Here is a 17,756-nt window from a genome sequence, read left to right as displayed (position 1 = left end):
TGACCCATAAAAGAGCCCTTCCATTCCGGCTTCCCAATCGACATTTTGCATTAAGTTGAGATTGCTTCCAACAAGCCCTTCAAGACAAACCTCTCCTCACTCAGAACTTTATGGGTCACACATTTGCAGGGGGGAAACACAATTAGACTGTGACTTGAAGAGGCCCTTGAGACATTAATTAAAACGCTACATTACTCAAGTACAAAGACTCTCCTGCACACATGGTCACTTGAAAGCACCCTGTTATTTAGAAAACTAAGAAGGGGGGATTTGACATGATTGGTGGCCATTTGTGATTTTTCATCAATGTGTAATATGCTGGAATGTACACGTTTCTTTGAGACACTGTTGCAGAACTGTTTTACGAATATGCAATCAATATTGGAACACCAATCAAGTCCAGCTAAAAATAGCTTCACCCCCCACAACACACAAGACATCCATCCAAACCAACATCTGACAGTTCACTCAACCATGAACTGGTAGGTCATGCCTCTGACAGTCCATCGCTTTACCTATAATTATTGATCCAAAAAAAGCTATGTACCACAACTGACCTTCATGCTCTATTTCACAAACACGCCATCTGTCTGTATGACGCAGGACACACTTTCTAAAAAAAATGTTCTGATGCACCACCAAATCCCAGTTGTTTTACATTGTTATACATTGGGGGTTGATAATTCTAGGACGTCCACTGATCAAAAGCACTGGTATAGCTGCTATATTAGAAGAAAAAGCAAAATACATTATGTAGTAAAAACGGATTTGTAAAATCTGCCATTTTAACTCTGTATGCATTACCAGATCATGAAAGAAATGCTAAGATGTGATCATCATACATATGGTAGATCAATCAGACGTTTATTCTACTGCTCTTTGCTTACAGAGCTGAAGGAAATGATGCAGGTCTTTGCATTCAGTAGTACATTGAGAACATTGCAGTGAGGCTTCAGTATCTTGCTTGATTTCCCTCATGAGAAAAATAAAGTGATGTGTCTATCCACCTATCTATCGACTGACAGCCAGGTTTCAACGACTTTGACATCCATTATTGATTGTATACTGTATGTATGTGCGGTTTGAATGCAAAGATACTGTAACTGCATAGCAGTGAAGGGTAATTCAATAATACATGACATACATTTTATGCTGTGTTAGCAACTGCTTTCAAGTGACTTTGACAAATATATTAATTGGACAGTCTTTGCCATTTTTTTCATGCATTCCTTTTTTATAAAAATATTGTGTGTACGTAACTGGGTGTGGATAGGGGACAAACTAACATGCTCCATTTTCCAGGATTTATTCAGTCCTGCAGAATACATTACAACATGAGTGGTGCACTGATTTTATTTCTTTGCCTCTGCTCCCTCAGCTTTGTAGCAAGACAGTGTCTATTTTTTTCCCAACATGAATACAGATTTCTTAACATAAAATTGCATATGTACTGTATCCAAAGTCTAACCAGTTGGTAACATTACAGAAGATAAAATCAATCAAATGTAATAAATATAATAAAAAGCTGGAAACCATAATGAGAAAAAAAACTGTTTGCAACTTTTAAGAATAGTTAGGAAAACCAAAGAAGACATGGGTTTAAGAAGTAATTTAAAAACATCCTTAGTGTGGCAAATCTAATGTGGCCGTATATAATATCATCATGCATATCTTTGTAAAACAGTCTTGTTCCTCCTGAAGTCGATGACGATCTCGTTCGGTTTTTTTTTCGTGTTCAGCTATAGATTGCTTTTCTCACCCCAAGAAGTTAGTCTCTGGACCTCCTCCCAGTAAACTCTCTCGTCTCCTTTTGAGATCAGACCGACCACTGTCATATCGTATAGAAAACTTGAAACCAATTCAAAAAGAAGCCTAGATGAATGCCATAACGCTACATATTTTACCATTTCATCCAGCCTCGATCACGCTAGTTTCCACTCCATGTCTGGTCATTCAGGCACAAGACTGTAGGTCTCCTGAACATCTGGCTCACACTTGGACATAATTCCAACAAGCTCCTTTTCCTCCAACTCTTCAAATAACTGGATCCCATCAGTTCCGCTTGATATTTCGCTTTATGGGAAATCTTCTGACTGGCCTGATTCACTAGGGGCGCTGGAGCCTATCCCAGCTATCTTCGGGCAGTAGGCGGGGGACACCCTGAACTGGTTGCCAGCCAATTGCAGGGCACACAGGCACAAACAACCATCCGCGCTCACACTCATACCTAGAGGCAAGTGTGCAATCAACCTGATATGCATGTTTTTGAAATGCGGAAGGAAACCGGACTACCCGGTCAATGCGGGCACTTGGAGAAATTACAAACGCCTCACAGGAAGGCCGGAGCCGGGATAGAACCCACGACCAATGCTGTCTTTCACTGTGAGGCCATCGTGCTAACCAGTCGGCTACCATGCCGCCTCATCACAAACCAGATCTCGTCAAAATAAAGTACTTTAAATCACTCCAAAACTTAGATGTAACTGGGCAGCGACAAAATAAGTGAATTGTGGTGTCAGGATCAATTTGGCAAAAGGAACAAATTACATAAATATCAACAAAATTGGAAATTATTACCTTACTCGGACAGATATTGTGTCAAATTTTGAAATGAATTTCTTTGCACTGATTAGAGAAACAGAATTTAAAGAGACTTAACCATGCTCTGCTCCAATTGATATCTTCAAGTTGTGAATTCCAAAACGATTTTTGTCTGGGTACGATCCTACTTTTACATTGATGCTCCCCTTGTATATACCTGTTGGTGCATTTCTTTTCTGTTAAATCAATTCCGCCAACTTCAAGATCATGCATCAAAGGGATAACCTTCTGGTAGCGTAAGCAAGATGTTTTTCATACAAGTATTCCTGTGGGCAATAACATAAAGAAATTCTTTATATGTAATTGGAAACATTTTTGCTTCCATAAAGTCTTCATAACTATAGAGATCCCCATTGTGAAAAGATCTGCAATTAAAGTGATGCCCCTTTAATTCCAACTTGTATTATCGAAACTTTTTTACTACTACTAACAATGTACTCTTTCAATGGTGAGCTCTGCCGTATTCCCTTGGTATGACGTCACACTTCCGGGTTTGTCGATCGAACAAAGGGATAATGATTTTTTGTCAACTATACACAATTTTATCAATTCTGCTTTATTATTTGTGTTTTGTGTAACAAATTATTTGCGACTGTTGGGTTTGCAGCTTCGTATTCCATATTTCCTTTCGGCTCACCGCACCAACACAACACCACGACAAGTTTAGGATGTTTCCATCTTGCTGTTTATTTTTCAGTCACTCGACACAACATGTCTTCCCACAGCCAACATCCATAAAAGGCATTTTAACAAAACGTAAAACGTCATCACGTAAACCACGCGAGATTTACGACAGTAACGAAAATATATGTGACATTCAACAAAATACACACATACCCAAATTTACATAATGACATATAATTAAATATATCATTACTTAAACTAAAGAATACCATGAGAGCATATAATTCAACAGCGACACTATTTGTTTTGAATTACCATTCCTGATATTTACTTCGCACTTAATTTTAAAACATTCGCGAATGCACGCCATCTACAAATTTTGTCCTATTGTTGTTGCTGTAGGCTGTAGATGATATTCAAAGATGCCCCAACGAATGCGCATGAGCGCTCGAGATTGTTTAGGCTCTAACGTGGACTCCTGCCGTGTTTTGGATCTTTTACTTTATTTTATCTTTTTAACCTTTTTTTACGTCCCTTAACTATGCCGAGTGACCGTCTCCGTTGGGAAACGTTGCAGGCCTTAAAAAACTCACCAAAAGGAAAGATCACGTACAACCCTCATTGGTCAGCGAGAGGTGAGGTGAGTATGAAAATGTATCTTGTTTTTAGCTTAGCTTAGCCCACCTCAGCCGTTGGTCGGGTGGCGATTTACCATCATTTTGTCATTATCATATCTGTATCCCTACGTTGTCTTGTTTTATGTTTATATGTTCATCTTTTTTTCTGTGATTATGTTTGTATGTTCGTTTTTTTTTCTGTGATTTGCACATTCACCTTGGTGTCACTAACAGTGCACCTATCATTCATGCTTTCCGATTACCCTGTATACTTCAATTTAATTCAGTTAATTTCAGTTATTTATTTTCACCGTGTAGGACTTGATTTATTTCTCAAAGGCGGTTTTGTGTATTTTCTATATGTTTTGCAGGACATTTTGTCAGGTTATCAAGATTCGCTCAGTTTGTCATCACAATCTGGAGCCATACTGCAAAACCTCAACTTCCGGTCCCCACAGAGAGCTGTCGGTTTGAGTTTTAGCTCTTGTCAGTCCAGTCCTGGACTTAATTCCTCTGTGTCCTCCACTGGATCGAGTCGTGACTCTTTGAAGGCTGAGCAAGAACAGGTAAGTCCCCTTCTGAAGATAAATAATAATTTTATTTGACAATGTTTTACTTTGCATCTCTTTTTGTTCTGCATGTTTTATTTAGTAGATGGGATTTTACTTAGTTTATCAAAACGCACATATTGACTTCATTAAAAAATATTTGAATAAAGCTGCATATCATGTAATTACCTGGCTGACTGAATCTCTTTGGAACTATTGTCTCCATCTTTTCTTCACATCAGACTCATGATGGGAACAACCAGACTCCAGAAAGCGACGTTGATGAAATCATCAGTCCCTTGTCCTCGCAGAGCATCTCCTTGCTCTCCCCTGAAGCCATGGCGATGGCTGGACGTATTGTTAGGTTTGAAGAGGAACAACATGAAAAAGCAAAGGTTTGATATGAATTATTTTTCCCCCTCATTCTGGTTCAAATGATGACATTTCTTCTTCATCATGTTAAATCATTTGGAAAGATGGTACATCTTTTTTTTTTTGTTGTTTTTTTGTGGTGGGCAACACATGTAGTTTGAACAATGCATGTTGCTTTTGTGTGGCTCAGATGGCGTTCAATGTGCGTCAAGAGCTGCATGAGAAGCTGGTGATGGTGGTGGCGAGTGCTGAGTCGGAGCAGCTGAAGCGCTTTGAGGAGCTCATGGAGCTGAAGCAGAGACAAGAGTTCCAGAGCATGCGGGATATGATGGAAAGAGAGTGAGTTTATTTGACCATGAAACTGTGTCTGTTTGGTTTTCCTTTCATGTTTTTAAAATTTGTATCTGCTGTAGAACAAAAGAGAGCATTGGACGTCAAGAAAAACTGAAGGAAGAGCAACGTCACAGATTGAAGGTATTTTCACAGTGTGACTTATTTCACCCAAGTATTTCCACCCGAACATTTTAAAAACTTGACAAGTGTACGATGCCCATCTTGCGGTCTTGTCCTCTCACTGAAAGATCCAGAATCTCCGCCTAAGGGAGGTGGAGCAGCAGCGACTGAGGGAGGCTGAGCTGGAACGACAGCGGCTGGTTGAAGGCAAAGAGAGGTTGCGGAACCTCAACTCCATTCAAGAGGAGATTCTGCAGCTCAACCAGCTACTGGAGCCCTCAACCCAGACTCAAACCACTGTTCTATCAAGTAGTGCCACCTATAGCACTCGTGGGAACCAACTGTGCTCCCAGGTGTCCGATGTCGTTCGAAAGACAGTAGAGGTCAGTGTAAAATGCTTTAAAAAAAAAAAAGAAAAGAAGAAATTTCAGCTAGAGTTTCCATGAAAAGGGTTTTGGAGTAGACCGCTGATGAGCGACCTTCAAAAAATAAATTATTTTTGATAGAAGGTGGACCAGTCTATTTAACCAACTAATATATTTACACATCAATCAACACCTACTATTCACTAAGGATTGGGACAGATCTTGCCCACAAATTTGTGTTTAATTACAGCCATTGAAATGCATTGGCAAAAAAAATAATCATTAATACATAAAAATTCTCCCCTGAACATTCATATGCATTCAATACAAGGAAAAACCCAAACAACAACGTGTGCTTGTCCAATTAAGCAAGTGTTAAGCGTTGAATATGTCCTTCATTTTGGAGTGTCGCAAATGTACTAAATTCTCATCCACTAGAAATGAACTGTCAAGAGTGTTGTCACCGTTGTGTACGTTTGAGATCAATGTTGCACTAGAGGCCATGACCCATTCTTCTTCACAGTCCCCAGCGTTGGGGTTGCAGGCCCTGGTTGGCAGTCTGCCATCCTGTGGTTAACACAGGAATTACATCGTTCAATGGCTCAGCAAGAATGAATGTTTTTATTATGAAAAAAAAAAATCATTGAGGGCCACGTGGGCCGCAGGTTGCCCATCCCTCTTTTGAATATAAAACCTCATTAAGTAAGTCGAATTACTTTTTTTTTTTTTTTTTTTTTTACAAACACGTGACAGTTTTTCTAAAAAAGTGAACACTGTTTGTGAAGAAATCAAGCTATCAAGATACGTGAGCATTAGATGTATCTGATTCATTCAACTATCTTTACAGGGACAGTATCCCAGTGTGGAAGACATGACTGTGGCGGAGCGGGCTCTACATGAAATGAGGACTCAGATCCGCTTGATGCAAGAAGAGGCAACCAAAGCTCAGGAGGAGGAGAAGAAGAAAGAGTTGGCGGAGTCCCACAGGAAGCTGGTGGAGCTGAAGACACAGCAGGAAGCACAAAAGAAGGCGGAGCAGTTAGCCAAAGAGAGAGCTCATAAGCAAGGTACGAAACATCCAAAGGAATAGACACTAAAATACAGAAAGAAAAAAAAAATAGCAGATGGATTTTGATTACAGTCAAAAAAAAGTCTTTCCGTAGCGAAAATACCTAATAATTTCTTTGTCAATGTAGACAACTGCACAAGTACACAAGTTTGTATTGTTTACTTATTTATTTGATTTAGCGCTAGTATGCTGATCTACAACCCCGGCATACAACTACATGGGGCTTGCTTCAAGCAGAGAAGCGGAGGGGATCTTTCAAGAGATGGGGAGAAGTTTGAGCGATTTTCCAGTCATGGAAAACACATGGAAAATTAGAAAAAAGTCAAATCTCCTCGAAAAACTTAAGTTGTCATTTTTCCTCACTCTGCTTTTCTCTGCATTGTGGGTAAATTCAAACAGGTGAAACAGAAGCTGCCCTCAATTGTCAGCTTTTCTGCTTCATCTCTGCTTCTAGCCAGCACAGCGCCCCACCTGTTGCTGCTAACCAATCAAATGCATGTTCCCTTAGAACGGTACTGATGCTGACTTGCATGCTAGATTTACTGACTTTTCAGACCTAACTAAGGATTTATTTCCTCCATAGAAACACAAGAACTGATGACTTTCAGTTCAAGAGTGTTGCTGTAGGGCTGTATATCAAGTGTGAGGTTTTTCATCCTCTCTCCATTTTCCGTATTGAGTGACAGAGAGCTGTCGTGGGCGCTCTGCCATGAAATACAGTACATCTGCTTCGAGATAGCGACAGGTAACAGACGTTAATCACCCATCCACCAATCTTCTCCCTTTCTTTCCTCTGGATGTGTCCAAACAATTTTGGTCTGCTTTCTCTGTCCCCAAAACATCTAAACTTGGCTGTCCCTCTTATGAGCTCATTTCTATTCCTGTTCAACCTGGTCACCCCTCAGGAAAATCTCAACATCTTCATTTCAACCACCTCCAGCTCAGTCAAATGTGGTGGCAGTGTTGCTTTGGTTTAGCAGGAATCATAACCTACCTAAAATTGAGTTAAAGTAACAAAATCAGGTGTAAACAATTCTGTGGAGAAGAGTAAGCCAAAATTCACGCTGGGACACGCAGCCACAGAGAGACAGCCCATACGAGAAGTCTGCTTCTTTCTTGGCGAGAGTTGTGAGACAGCCATGTGCTGTCTCGTATGGACGGTATTATGAGTGTAATGTTTGACACTAATGTAATCCAACAGGGCTGCAGAACAATGCCGAAGACATCACATTGAAATGGTACAAGGAGTTGCAGGACTCCCTTACTCAGTGCACTCAGTCCATTGAAATACTCGGCTCATCAAAAGACATCCAAGTAAGTTTAATCAATTTCTTAGAAACCTAGCTCTGTCTGGAAGTCGTGATTTATCCTTCCTGTGTCGTGATTTCTGTTTATATAGACCAAGAAACTGAAGTTGGAGCTCCAGAAAGCTGCTACTATACCCATCAGTCAAATCTCTTCCAATTCTGGATCTCGGCTTCGCGAAATCTTTGAAAAGATGGACAAGCTGCTGTCTGGACAGGCAGTGGTGTCAGGGGGAAAGTCAATTACCTCCTCCTATCACCCACAGGGCTTGGACTTTGTGTATTTCAAAGTAGCTGAGAAGTTTGTGGTAAGTGCTAAGTCATTCGACTGGTCTGTTAAGAAAACACCTGAAGATGGCAACTTCATGATGTAGTATGTGATATCTTGTTGCAGAAACAAGGCGAGGAAGAGGTGGCATCTCACCATGAAGCAGCCTTCCCCATCGGCGTGGCAGCCTCTGGAATCTGGCAGCTGCACCCACGATTTGGTGACCTCTTCCTTGCCCACCTGCACATAAAATGTCCTTATGCCGTCCCACATTATCCTTGTATGAAGGATGGCACATCTGTGGATGAATATCAAAGGTCAGTTGCTGCTTCCTCACTGGTCATTTAAGGTCCGCGTCTTAATGTTGGAGTCAAACCGAACTCTAAGCATCACTTGGACTCGCATGTTGAAACGTTTTATAAAGTTTTAAACTTTCTTGAAAGTTACCATGCTGGTTCCTGAAGGTTGGGGGGGGGATACATATTTTAAGCAGTTTATATCGATATTAAGTTGATGTTCGATGAATCTTTACATCCCTAGCTGCAACATTCGTGAGCTTCATTTTTAACCTCTGTCACAATTGGATGCCATGAAGAAGGGCTCGATTTATTTAAAAAAAAAAAAAAAAAAAAAAAAGGTGCACTGTACAAAAATCAGTATAGAATGTTTAAGAGAGGAGTACACAACAAGCGTCCGAGTTAACAGCAGTCATACGTAGATGAATAGGTTGATACGACATGCGGGACACAGAGTAGCTGAGAAGAAAGGAAGCCTTTTAAAATGGCAGCTTTTTGCTCAACAGAATTCTTGGTTATCGTGTGGATGACTCTGGAGTTGAAGGCCAAGACAGTTTCCTGAAAAGGATGTCCGGCATGATCCGTCTCTATGCTGCCATCATCCAACTGCGGTGGCCATTTGACTCTAAGCATGCGGTAGGAACTCTTTCATTTGTTTAGTCAGTCACGTCTTTGGGCATAGATCACAATTGTTCTGTTCCAAATCTTGTTGATCATTTCTTTTGATGTATTTAAAAGTTGCTTATATCATTTTTAAATTATTTTTTTAAACTGGCGCGAAGGCAGAAGCAGCATACTAATAGTAATATCTATATTTCAGTTGCCCCCTCACGGTCTGCATCATGGTTGGCGCTGGTTGGCTCAGATGCTCAACATGGAGCCCATTGCCGACATCACTGCAACGCTACTGTTTGACTTTCTTGAGGTGAGTCCTACTCACTATACCTTATTCTGTGGAAAAGGACATCCTACATTTGTTGTGTGGACTTCAACCTAATTTATTCACAGTCATTTTTGAGCGCCTCATTTGTGTGTATGATTCTCTCAGGTTTGCGGTCACGCTTTGTTAAAAACCTATCAGGGCCAGTTCTGGAAAGTCATTTTGCTTCTGAAAGAGCAGTATTTACCCAGGTAAATACTCACATTGACTGGTAGTTGAGGGACAGTTGAACTTTTATGATAACCCAAGTGTGTCTGTCTCTTACCAGGATTGAGGCTGTGACAAGCAGTGGACAGATGGGCTCTGTCTCCAGACTTAGATTATTCCTTGAGGTAAGGGATGCAATCTTTGAGATTGGTGAGATGTGTTCACATCATTCAAAATGAGAAAATACTACAGTGAAAACAAAAGCATTCATTATACGGGAATACATAGTGCGCAGATCATCTCGGCTTAAACCTTTTTTCACCTATGAAATCTATGAATCTCTAAATTAGGATATGCAATTTCACCCTCAAAACAAGAGTGGACACAAAAATTAACATAATCTGATGAGACTTCGCAGAAATAATAGCATCTGATGACATGTTAAATTGTATTTTCAGTGTTAAATTGCAGCCTACTGCACAATCATATCCAAATGGAAATTTTGTTGGAATAAATGTCTTAAACTCATATCTTGTTGAATTTATTTTTAAAAAATACAGTATGTATTTTATTTTTTTTTTTCATTTTAATGAAAGCAGAAACTCTTGAGTGATGTTTTGTTATGTCCTACCCATAGAAATTGCTTCGAGAAGGGCAAATCAGTCCACCTAAAGGCGAGCTGACATCCACATTCTGGAGAAGTTGAGGTTGGAGGAGGACACGTTGACTTTGGATGATGCTGGTTGAAACATATGAAATATTTCTCAGCAACGAAGTGACCTTACGTGACCATGGAAAGAGGATGTACTTTGTCTGCTTCCTCATAAATGGACTTGGCCTTAAGTCATGCTTTGCCCTCTCAAACACAATGTATATGATTCTGGAAAATATCAATGTGGTATGTGTCACTGTTGATTGCTGACATTCTAGAAAATAAAATATTTCAAGACCATGAATGATGATGTACGTTATGGCAGACTATTATTTTCATTAAGGGCAATAATAGTTTAAGACAATGCTGGTTGTTTTTATCACATCCGTTGTGTAAAGGCTCCAATAAAGTTATGCTACTACTTTTCATTATCAAAATAACGAATTATAGTAAACTAATAAAAAAAAGACAAGTTTTTGTGACAAGTGAAATGTCTTGAGCATATCCAAGCATATTTACTCTGAAATCATAAAAATGTGCTGAATAAATAAGAGCGTCTTGGTGCGCAAAAACTCGGAGATCAAGTCATGTGACAGATACAGTCGGTGTATTGCTCAATCGCTACCTGTTATTGAGGTTGGCATCAATCGCATCTTTTCAACAGAAAAAAGTCTGTGGGACCCAATGTGATATTAGTAAACGGAAACTTAACGAAGCAAGTTAAAGTAAAAGTGAAAAATATTTTTTGTTAACCAAATAAAATAACAAAAATGCTTTAAAAAAAAAAACGAAAATGAACCAACTACATTTGACGCTGATACTTTAAATTTCAATTATAAAGAAAATGTCCTTCATAATTGTCTTTTTTACTAACGAGCCTTAGGGGTTGGTTTCAGTACCCCGCCTACAGCCCGATGACAGCTGGGATAGGAGATTTGGGACCCTGGAGCGCCTCCATTGATAATGAGATTTCTGTACATTGGTTGAAGCATTCTACTTAATGTGGTCCCTGCACGACTCTGTCTTGCAGCACACAATGCAGACTTTGTCCTGTCTTCTTGATAAACAACAGAACTCTGAAATAGATGGTCTCTACACTGCAGTGATTATAGCAAAGATAATGGTCTGGAGCAGAGGGGTCATAAAAAATACATTAAGTGTGCCTTTTAGATTGCAGCCAAAACTCAATCCAGACTCACATTAACGGTGTAAGCAGCAGATGTGGAAGATCACCTCTGATCATGGGGAGTTGGACTAAATTTGCACTCCCCAGTAAAACTGCATGATGACAAAATGAGAAATGTTTTGCTTTTTTAATAAAATTCTTACAAAATTGGTCAACATCAACAAGAACAACAACAACAAAAAAATGAAATTAGACTGAAAAAATATATAACAATTCTGTCTAAATCTGTGATAGTGGGCACTTCTCCTTTGCTTAGATAATCCATGTACCTCATAGATGTGACATCAAGATGCCATTTAACGGACAAAAATCAACCTCCGACCTTTGTTAATGGAACCCTTTTTTTTTTTTTTTAATTTGTCACCCACAGTCTCCCCACCCCCACCCAAAAATGGTCATCAGTCCGGGCGGAACCGTTCGGCCCGAGACAGACTGCCTAGCTCTGTTTATTAATATGAACAAACACGTTTTTTTTCTATTTGATTTATAAAATGTCAAGAGTATGAAAAATGAATTGTTTACTAATAAGCCACAACCTCCTTTCGTAATTTTCCTTTAAATACTCACCACTGTGAAAGTAATTATCACACCTGTTAGTAATTGCCATGAGTAATCTAAGCAGACAAGAGAAACAACTTCCAGAGAAAAGCTTCTCGCGTCTAATTTTAGTGAATCAAAATTCAACATTCGCAATCATTTGGTGAGTAGTCTCTCAAGGAAGATCCCTACTTAATTCCGAAAATAGTTCAGGGTGCACTCCATTTTACAGTGGTGTGTTATAACCTTTTCAATCCCAAAATAAAACCATTCCCAACCAACCTATTCTGTTGGAAACTATTCAGCCAAAGTGCAACTTGACTTGGCCCAGCATTGTATTTTTGTTACCCCACTTCTCAACCCTTTGTTGTTGTTGTTTTTTATGGCCTTAATTTGAAACTTTCCTCCTCAACATCACCTTTCAATGAGAGTCACACAAGTTTTCTTCCATCATTAGACAGGACTAGTGATGGGAAAATGAAGCTTCAAATCTTCTTCATGAACCAGTTGCAGTACTTTTGGACTCCTGTAGATGGCACTATCTGTTCAACATTGGGCTGGAAGTACTCTGACTTGCCATCTTTTAAACCCTTTATTTAAACCAACAGCGTCATCTAGAGGACTCAAAAATACAACAACTGGTTCATGAAGCAAATTTCAAGCTTCATTTTCCCATCACTAGGCAGGACACCACACAAACGCAAATCAAAGTTATTATCAATGAGCTAGGAGGCGCACTGGACCATGATAAGACCCATGCAAGTCTTGAAAAGTCACCCTATTGTTGTTTGGTAACTTTAAAGGTCCGCATCTTGAAGTGTCATTTGCACAAATCATAGGGTGTAGTAACTAAAAAAGAAAGAAATTCAATTACAATTTTCTTTGTATGAAATGGGATTAAAATTTTATTTAGAACATTTTTAATTTGCTTATACAAACAAATGAAAAAAGGCTCATTAGTTTGGAACATGAAAACGGTATTAGCAACCACAGAGAAGCACTCTGAATGCAGATCAATTTATATACATCCTAATTATGAATCTTGAAATCTTTCTGTATAAAAATACCCCAAATACTGCTATCTGCCCTTTTTAAATCTTTCCAAAATGAATTGTAATCCCCAAACCCATAAAACATCTATGTAAACTCCAGATTGTAATACAGCATGTTATTCATTTCTACACATCTAGTTGTGGTCTTTAGTGTGAAATAAATGAATGCCTAATGTTTTGTTTGTACTGGTTTGTTTTGAAACCAGTCTTTCAGACATGTTTCTTTGTAACTTGTGTATTTTCAAGACAATAACGAAACACTTCTATTTAAAGATGTCTCGATTGCATTTTTTCTTTTGATTTTTTTTTAACATTTTTTTGTTCCGAGTCACTTGATTTTGAGTATCTGCCGAGACCGAGTATCGACCCAGTACCTATGCGATGAAGAGAAAGAACCCCACGTCCAAATTCTGTCAATTATCTTAATTGTATTTTTGGGGTATTATTATTTGAATAAAGGTATTCTAGCATATCTATTGATATGGTTGTAAATCGACAGTGGTTCAAAACAAGTAAAGCACTAAAATATTTTATTCATTACTTGTTCAAATAGCTGATGCCTTTGCTGATCTTTCATTCCATCTTCTGTATTGTGGAGAAGACCAATTGAGCCTTCTGCTAGTGTTGTCTCATCATCACAAGAACCAGCCGACAAGTCCGCAAAGTCAACGTGTGCACAAAGTCAAAAGCCCAATCTCTTCTGCTCCTGATTTGAAAGCTCCGGTGTTTGTATTCAAAGGCTGTTTTCTGAGGCAATTTTGAGTGCATGTTCTCCTGATTTCTGATGACAAAAGATGTCAGCTGTCAAAGCTCACCTTGCCAGAATTAAAAACTAAGGAAGTGTGCCGATAAAAATGCAAGGGAAATAAATGACATCAACAGACGTGACTGTCTGTATAGTTGGTTACAAACTAAAACCTTAATCAAGAACAGAAAAAAAAAGAAAAGAGCATGTTACATTTTGGTCTAATTAGACATTGGGACAGAAAAAGAAACAGAAGTCGTTTTGTACGATATCCACTCCTGTGTCAATACAAAAGTGACCGTGCCAAGTTGTCATATTCCTTCCCGAAAACATTCAATACATTTGCATTGTCTGTGTTGAACAGTCTTGTCGCAGGTGGATGAAATATGATTATCTCTCAATCGGGGTGATGTTGTCCTTCCAGTGCCTTCAGTGATTCATCTCCTCGGCAATTCAGGTCAAAGCCACTTCTGATTTTGGCGGTGGTTCCAGACTCTCTGCAAATTCTCCTAACTCATCTAACAACTCTGTGAATGCTGGACGTCTGAAGGACTCAACCTGAGGGACAAAGAAACACAATTGACAAAAGCAGCTAATTGGCACGAGAGAGCAACAGAACTTTGTATCAGAACGTTTTATGAGAACATCTTCCAGAGTGGTTTTAATATTGCGATCTATTTATTCTAATGCACTGACTCATACATCAAGCAGCTTTGAATATTTTGGATGACCTCATTTAGCTACGCCAGAGAATTGACAATATTAATCAAAACTTTCCTCACATTTTTAGATGGACTGTATATTGTATCTGAACAGCAGTGAGGGTTCAAATCAAATTCTGCTGCAGACTAATAATAATAACAGTAACACTCATAATTTCTACATTGAAGAAATCCTCACGCCTCATTTTACATGGCAAATCCTCAAAATGGCAGCCACTGTTGATGCCAGTAGACGGCGTAAGCAAAAAGCAAAAAAAAAAAAAAGGAAAACCCTTTGTCAAAATGTACCTGCTTCCAATTGCGACTAATTCAGGTGAACTTCCAAATCAGGTGTTTGTCAGTATATGAACTCAGCAATCAAAGCTGTTCTTGCCTTAATATGGATTAGCAGGGTGCGACGTTAACGTCGACCCGATGGTTCGAAGTTGCAAGGCGCTGTATTGGGCCACCAAGATGCAACAGACACTATCCCAACAGAGCCAGTACAAATTTCATGAACAAATACAAGTCTGTCACTCGGTGCAACTTGTGCCACACCATCATCAAATTGCTGTTAAGTCAGCAATCATCACCTCCATAAGGGCAAATAAGCTGTAAAAAAACAGATGCCCACCATACAGCAGCTGGATGCCAGTTCCAAGAGATGTTCAGGACAGTCTGTCACCATCTTCTTGAATGCATTCGTATCCAACCCATAGTCCTAAAATATATATAATAATAGCCAAACATGAGTAGCATTTCACAATGTTTAGACCAGGCATCACCAAATGGCGGTCCGGATCCGGACCGCGCGATGGTTCGGACCGGACCCATGACCGCTCTACGATGAATTTTTTTCAGGGCGCATTCGCAAACGTTGGCGCTGCAATTCTAGTTAATACGGAAAAGGCGTCACTAATTTGAGCCAATCAAATCTTTTGCTTACGATCCACTGCCAATTGCGCACCAGACCGGAAGAGAGTGCTGCTGACAGTTTGCCGTGCTAAAAAGTTAGCAAGGTCGATGCGTGTTTTAAATGAATGGACGGAGAAATTTAGTTTCGTTCTGGCTGCAGCCGATTCCAAACCAGTGTGCATCATATGCTCCGATTCCGTCGCAACATTGCGAAGCGCCACTACGAAACAAAGCACCGCCCTTTTGTGCAACGTTATCCGCTGAAGTTTGAGGTGAGCGCACGCAAAAACATCGAACTTTGAGTGCAGTATACGAGATCTTTACATTTTCGTTTTCAGCCCAGCAGCATGCAAACGAATGTTCACTAAAAGTATCATGGATTTTGAGGAAACATAAAAAAAATTCAGTGCTGGGGAAGTTGTGAAGGAGTGCTTAAATGCGGTTGCACAAACATTATTTAAAGGAAAACACAAAGCCCAGATGTGTGAAATAATCTACCAAATCCCAATGGCCCTGACTTCGTTCCAACACAGATTTAAGTCACTGGCAGGGAAGTCACAAACTCATTTTTCTCATTAAGAGATGTTAAAAAATATTCAAAAGAAAAGGTGGTGTCAAAGCTCATTTTGAATTAGTTTTTCATGAGGACAGCCATTTTTATTGATTGTATACTGAACATGTTGGCCTGTTTTACTTGGATAATTAGGCTTTCCGTTTTTTTTAGGCTGATAACTCTTTGATTTAAGAAAAAAAACGTAAGAGATGTTAATTCAATGCTTAGCACTTGATATATTTCTGCAGGAGATATTTGACTGTTTTTTTCTGGAAGTGGCAAACTTGGGTTTCTGGAGCCACATTTTCTTGAATGTGAAATAAACGCCTTATATTTGTTTGACTGGCAAAGGTGTTTAATGTGAACATTGCTAAATATTTAGTATACAAGTGCGCTCTGTTGAAAATGACAAAATATTGAAACTATATAAAAATGTGAACATAGGCGAGACATTAAGGGAAGTTGGACTTTGATTCGGACCTTTTAATTGGAAGAAATTTTAGTCGTGGACCTCTGTGACTTTTAATTGAATACCTCTGGTTTAGACAATCTAGAGCAGCCATCTTGAAATAGCGGCCCACAGTCCGGGTCCAGACAGAATAAAGGTCCCACGCGGACTCAAAATCAATTGCAATGAAATAAAATGCAGTGGACTCACCTTATTGGCAGGATAACGGGAATGGGGAAAAAAAATCAAATAATAATAAAAAAAAACATTAAATTAAATTAAAGAAAATTAATTTAAATTAAACTTTTTTTGGGTGCAGGCCTCAAAATACAGTCTGTACTAAAATGTATGCCTGACGTGTTTGTGCCTGTTTATTAGATATTTAATGTTGTGTTTAATAATACTTATTGCCGTTCTTTGTTTTTAATGTGAACTGTTTTACAGTGATAACTTGAAATGTGTTAAAAAAAAAAACACTATTAAAACACAGTCAAACAGTGTTTCTGTGATTTGGGGAATGCATTTATTGGCGTTCATGCATTGTTGTACTTTAGTAGGATTAAAATGCTTTCATTGTGGAAAATAACACTTTTCCACATTTTGTAAAACCACAAATGTGAAAAAGAAACGTGTCATTTCTATATTGTTGCACAGGTTGACTACGCGGCGGCACACCGGCCTCACAGTTCAGTTGTGGCTTGTTGCTCTCCTCATGCCTGAGTGGGTTCTCACTGGGTACTGCGGTTTCCTCCCACATCTCAAAAATATGCATCTTATGTAAATTTTCAGTAGGAAAGGGTGAATGGTTGTTTTTTGAGAGATTGTCGTGTCGCCGGCGACTAATCCAAAATCCAAAGCAAACTCTACCTCATGCCCAAAGTCAGCTGGTATACCTGGCCACCCCTCTGAAAAATTTCTGACCATGACCTTTGGTATACTGTATAATAAAGAATATTAATAAAATATTTTGGGAATTTTTAAAAATTTAAGAGAAGAATTGTTTGTATATACATGAATCACATGTGACTTAGGTTATAGAAATACTACTAACAATTGGATGCTGATACTCTACCTGTGTTCTGGGCAGTATCTCAGGGTCAGCAGGGATCCTGGCCAGGATTTCACAAAGTACGATTCCAAAGGAGAAAACATCAACCTAAGAGAGGTCACATGCAAAACACACATCCGTTATATTGAGCAATGAGCATAATAGAGTGTGCATTCTGATGAGAAGAGAAATATTCTGTTTAAACATTGTTTTCACACTGCCTGTTTGTCTCATGATTACAAACATAATGTATTAATCTTGGAATAAATTATCCTAAAGTTATTTCCAACCAATAGCAATAAATACCTATTTTGT

General features: G+C 39.0%; 2 protein-coding genes across 5 annotated transcripts in view; one reads left to right on the top strand and one right to left on the bottom strand.

The window, feature by feature from the left end:
• The first annotated feature begins 3,525 nt into the window (after positions 1-3,525).
• gle1 (GLE1 RNA export mediator) lies at positions 3,526-10,560 on the top strand. Of its 2 annotated transcripts, none has more exons than XM_088301608.1 (15): positions 3,526-3,860; positions 4,214-4,408; positions 4,633-4,785; positions 4,953-5,101; positions 5,176-5,236; positions 5,344-5,598; positions 6,428-6,647; positions 7,851-7,963; positions 8,049-8,261; positions 8,348-8,538; positions 9,024-9,153; positions 9,338-9,442; positions 9,566-9,648; positions 9,726-9,789; positions 10,242-10,560. In XM_088301608.1, the coding sequence occupies exons 3-15, from the start codon at positions 4,729-4,731 to the stop codon at positions 10,308-10,310; spliced, it is 1,710 nt and encodes a 569-aa protein (XP_088157734.1). In that variant the 5' UTR covers positions 3,526-3,860; positions 4,214-4,408; positions 4,633-4,728; the 3' UTR covers positions 10,311-10,560. The 2 variants fall into 2 exon arrangements, with proteins under 2 accessions (XP_088157734.1, XP_088157733.1); XM_088301607.1 differs by having other exon boundaries at positions 3,530-3,865.
• Positions 10,561-12,855: 2,295 nt separating this feature from the next.
• LOC148344691 (dual specificity testis-specific protein kinase 1) overlaps positions 12,856-17,756 on the bottom strand; it is a 28,395-nt gene continuing 23,494 nt past the window's right edge. For all 3 annotated transcript variants that reach the window (XM_088301606.1, XM_088301605.1, XM_088301604.1), the window contains 3 exons: positions 17,466-17,549; positions 15,112-15,198; positions 12,856-14,334 (listed from right to left, as the gene is read on the bottom strand). In XM_088301606.1, the coding sequence (XP_088157732.1) occupies positions 14,230-14,334; positions 15,112-15,198; positions 17,466-17,549 (276 nt within the window). In that variant the 3' untranslated portion in view covers positions 12,856-14,229. The remainder of the gene's footprint in view (positions 14,335-15,111; positions 15,199-17,465; positions 17,550-17,756) is intronic.

The sequence above is a fragment of the Idiotropiscis lumnitzeri genome, chromosome 1, assembly GCF_059441095.1.
Source record: "Idiotropiscis lumnitzeri isolate Australia: NSW breed Sydney's pygmy pipehorse chromosome 1, RoL_Ilum_1.0, whole genome shotgun sequence".
NCBI lineage: Eukaryota > Metazoa > Chordata > Actinopteri > Syngnathiformes > Syngnathidae > Idiotropiscis > Idiotropiscis lumnitzeri.
The sequence above is the reverse complement of the archived record's forward strand: the minus strand, read 5'-3'. Positions and strand labels throughout refer to the sequence as shown.

Bases quoted from the DNA above. Each gene is read 5' to 3' on its own strand.
- gle1 (XM_088301607.1), top strand. From the start codon at position 3,767: ATGCCGAGTGACCGTCTCCGTTGGGAAACGTTGCAGGCCTTAAAAAAC. The intron at 7,964-8,048 runs GTAAGTTTAATC...CTGTTTATATAG, and splicing joins GCTCATCAAAAGACATCCAA to ACCAAGAAACTGAAGTTGGA. The intron at 8,262-8,347 runs GTAAGTGCTAAG...ATCTTGTTGCAG, and splicing joins AAGTAGCTGAGAAGTTTGTG to AAACAAGGCGAGGAAGAGGT.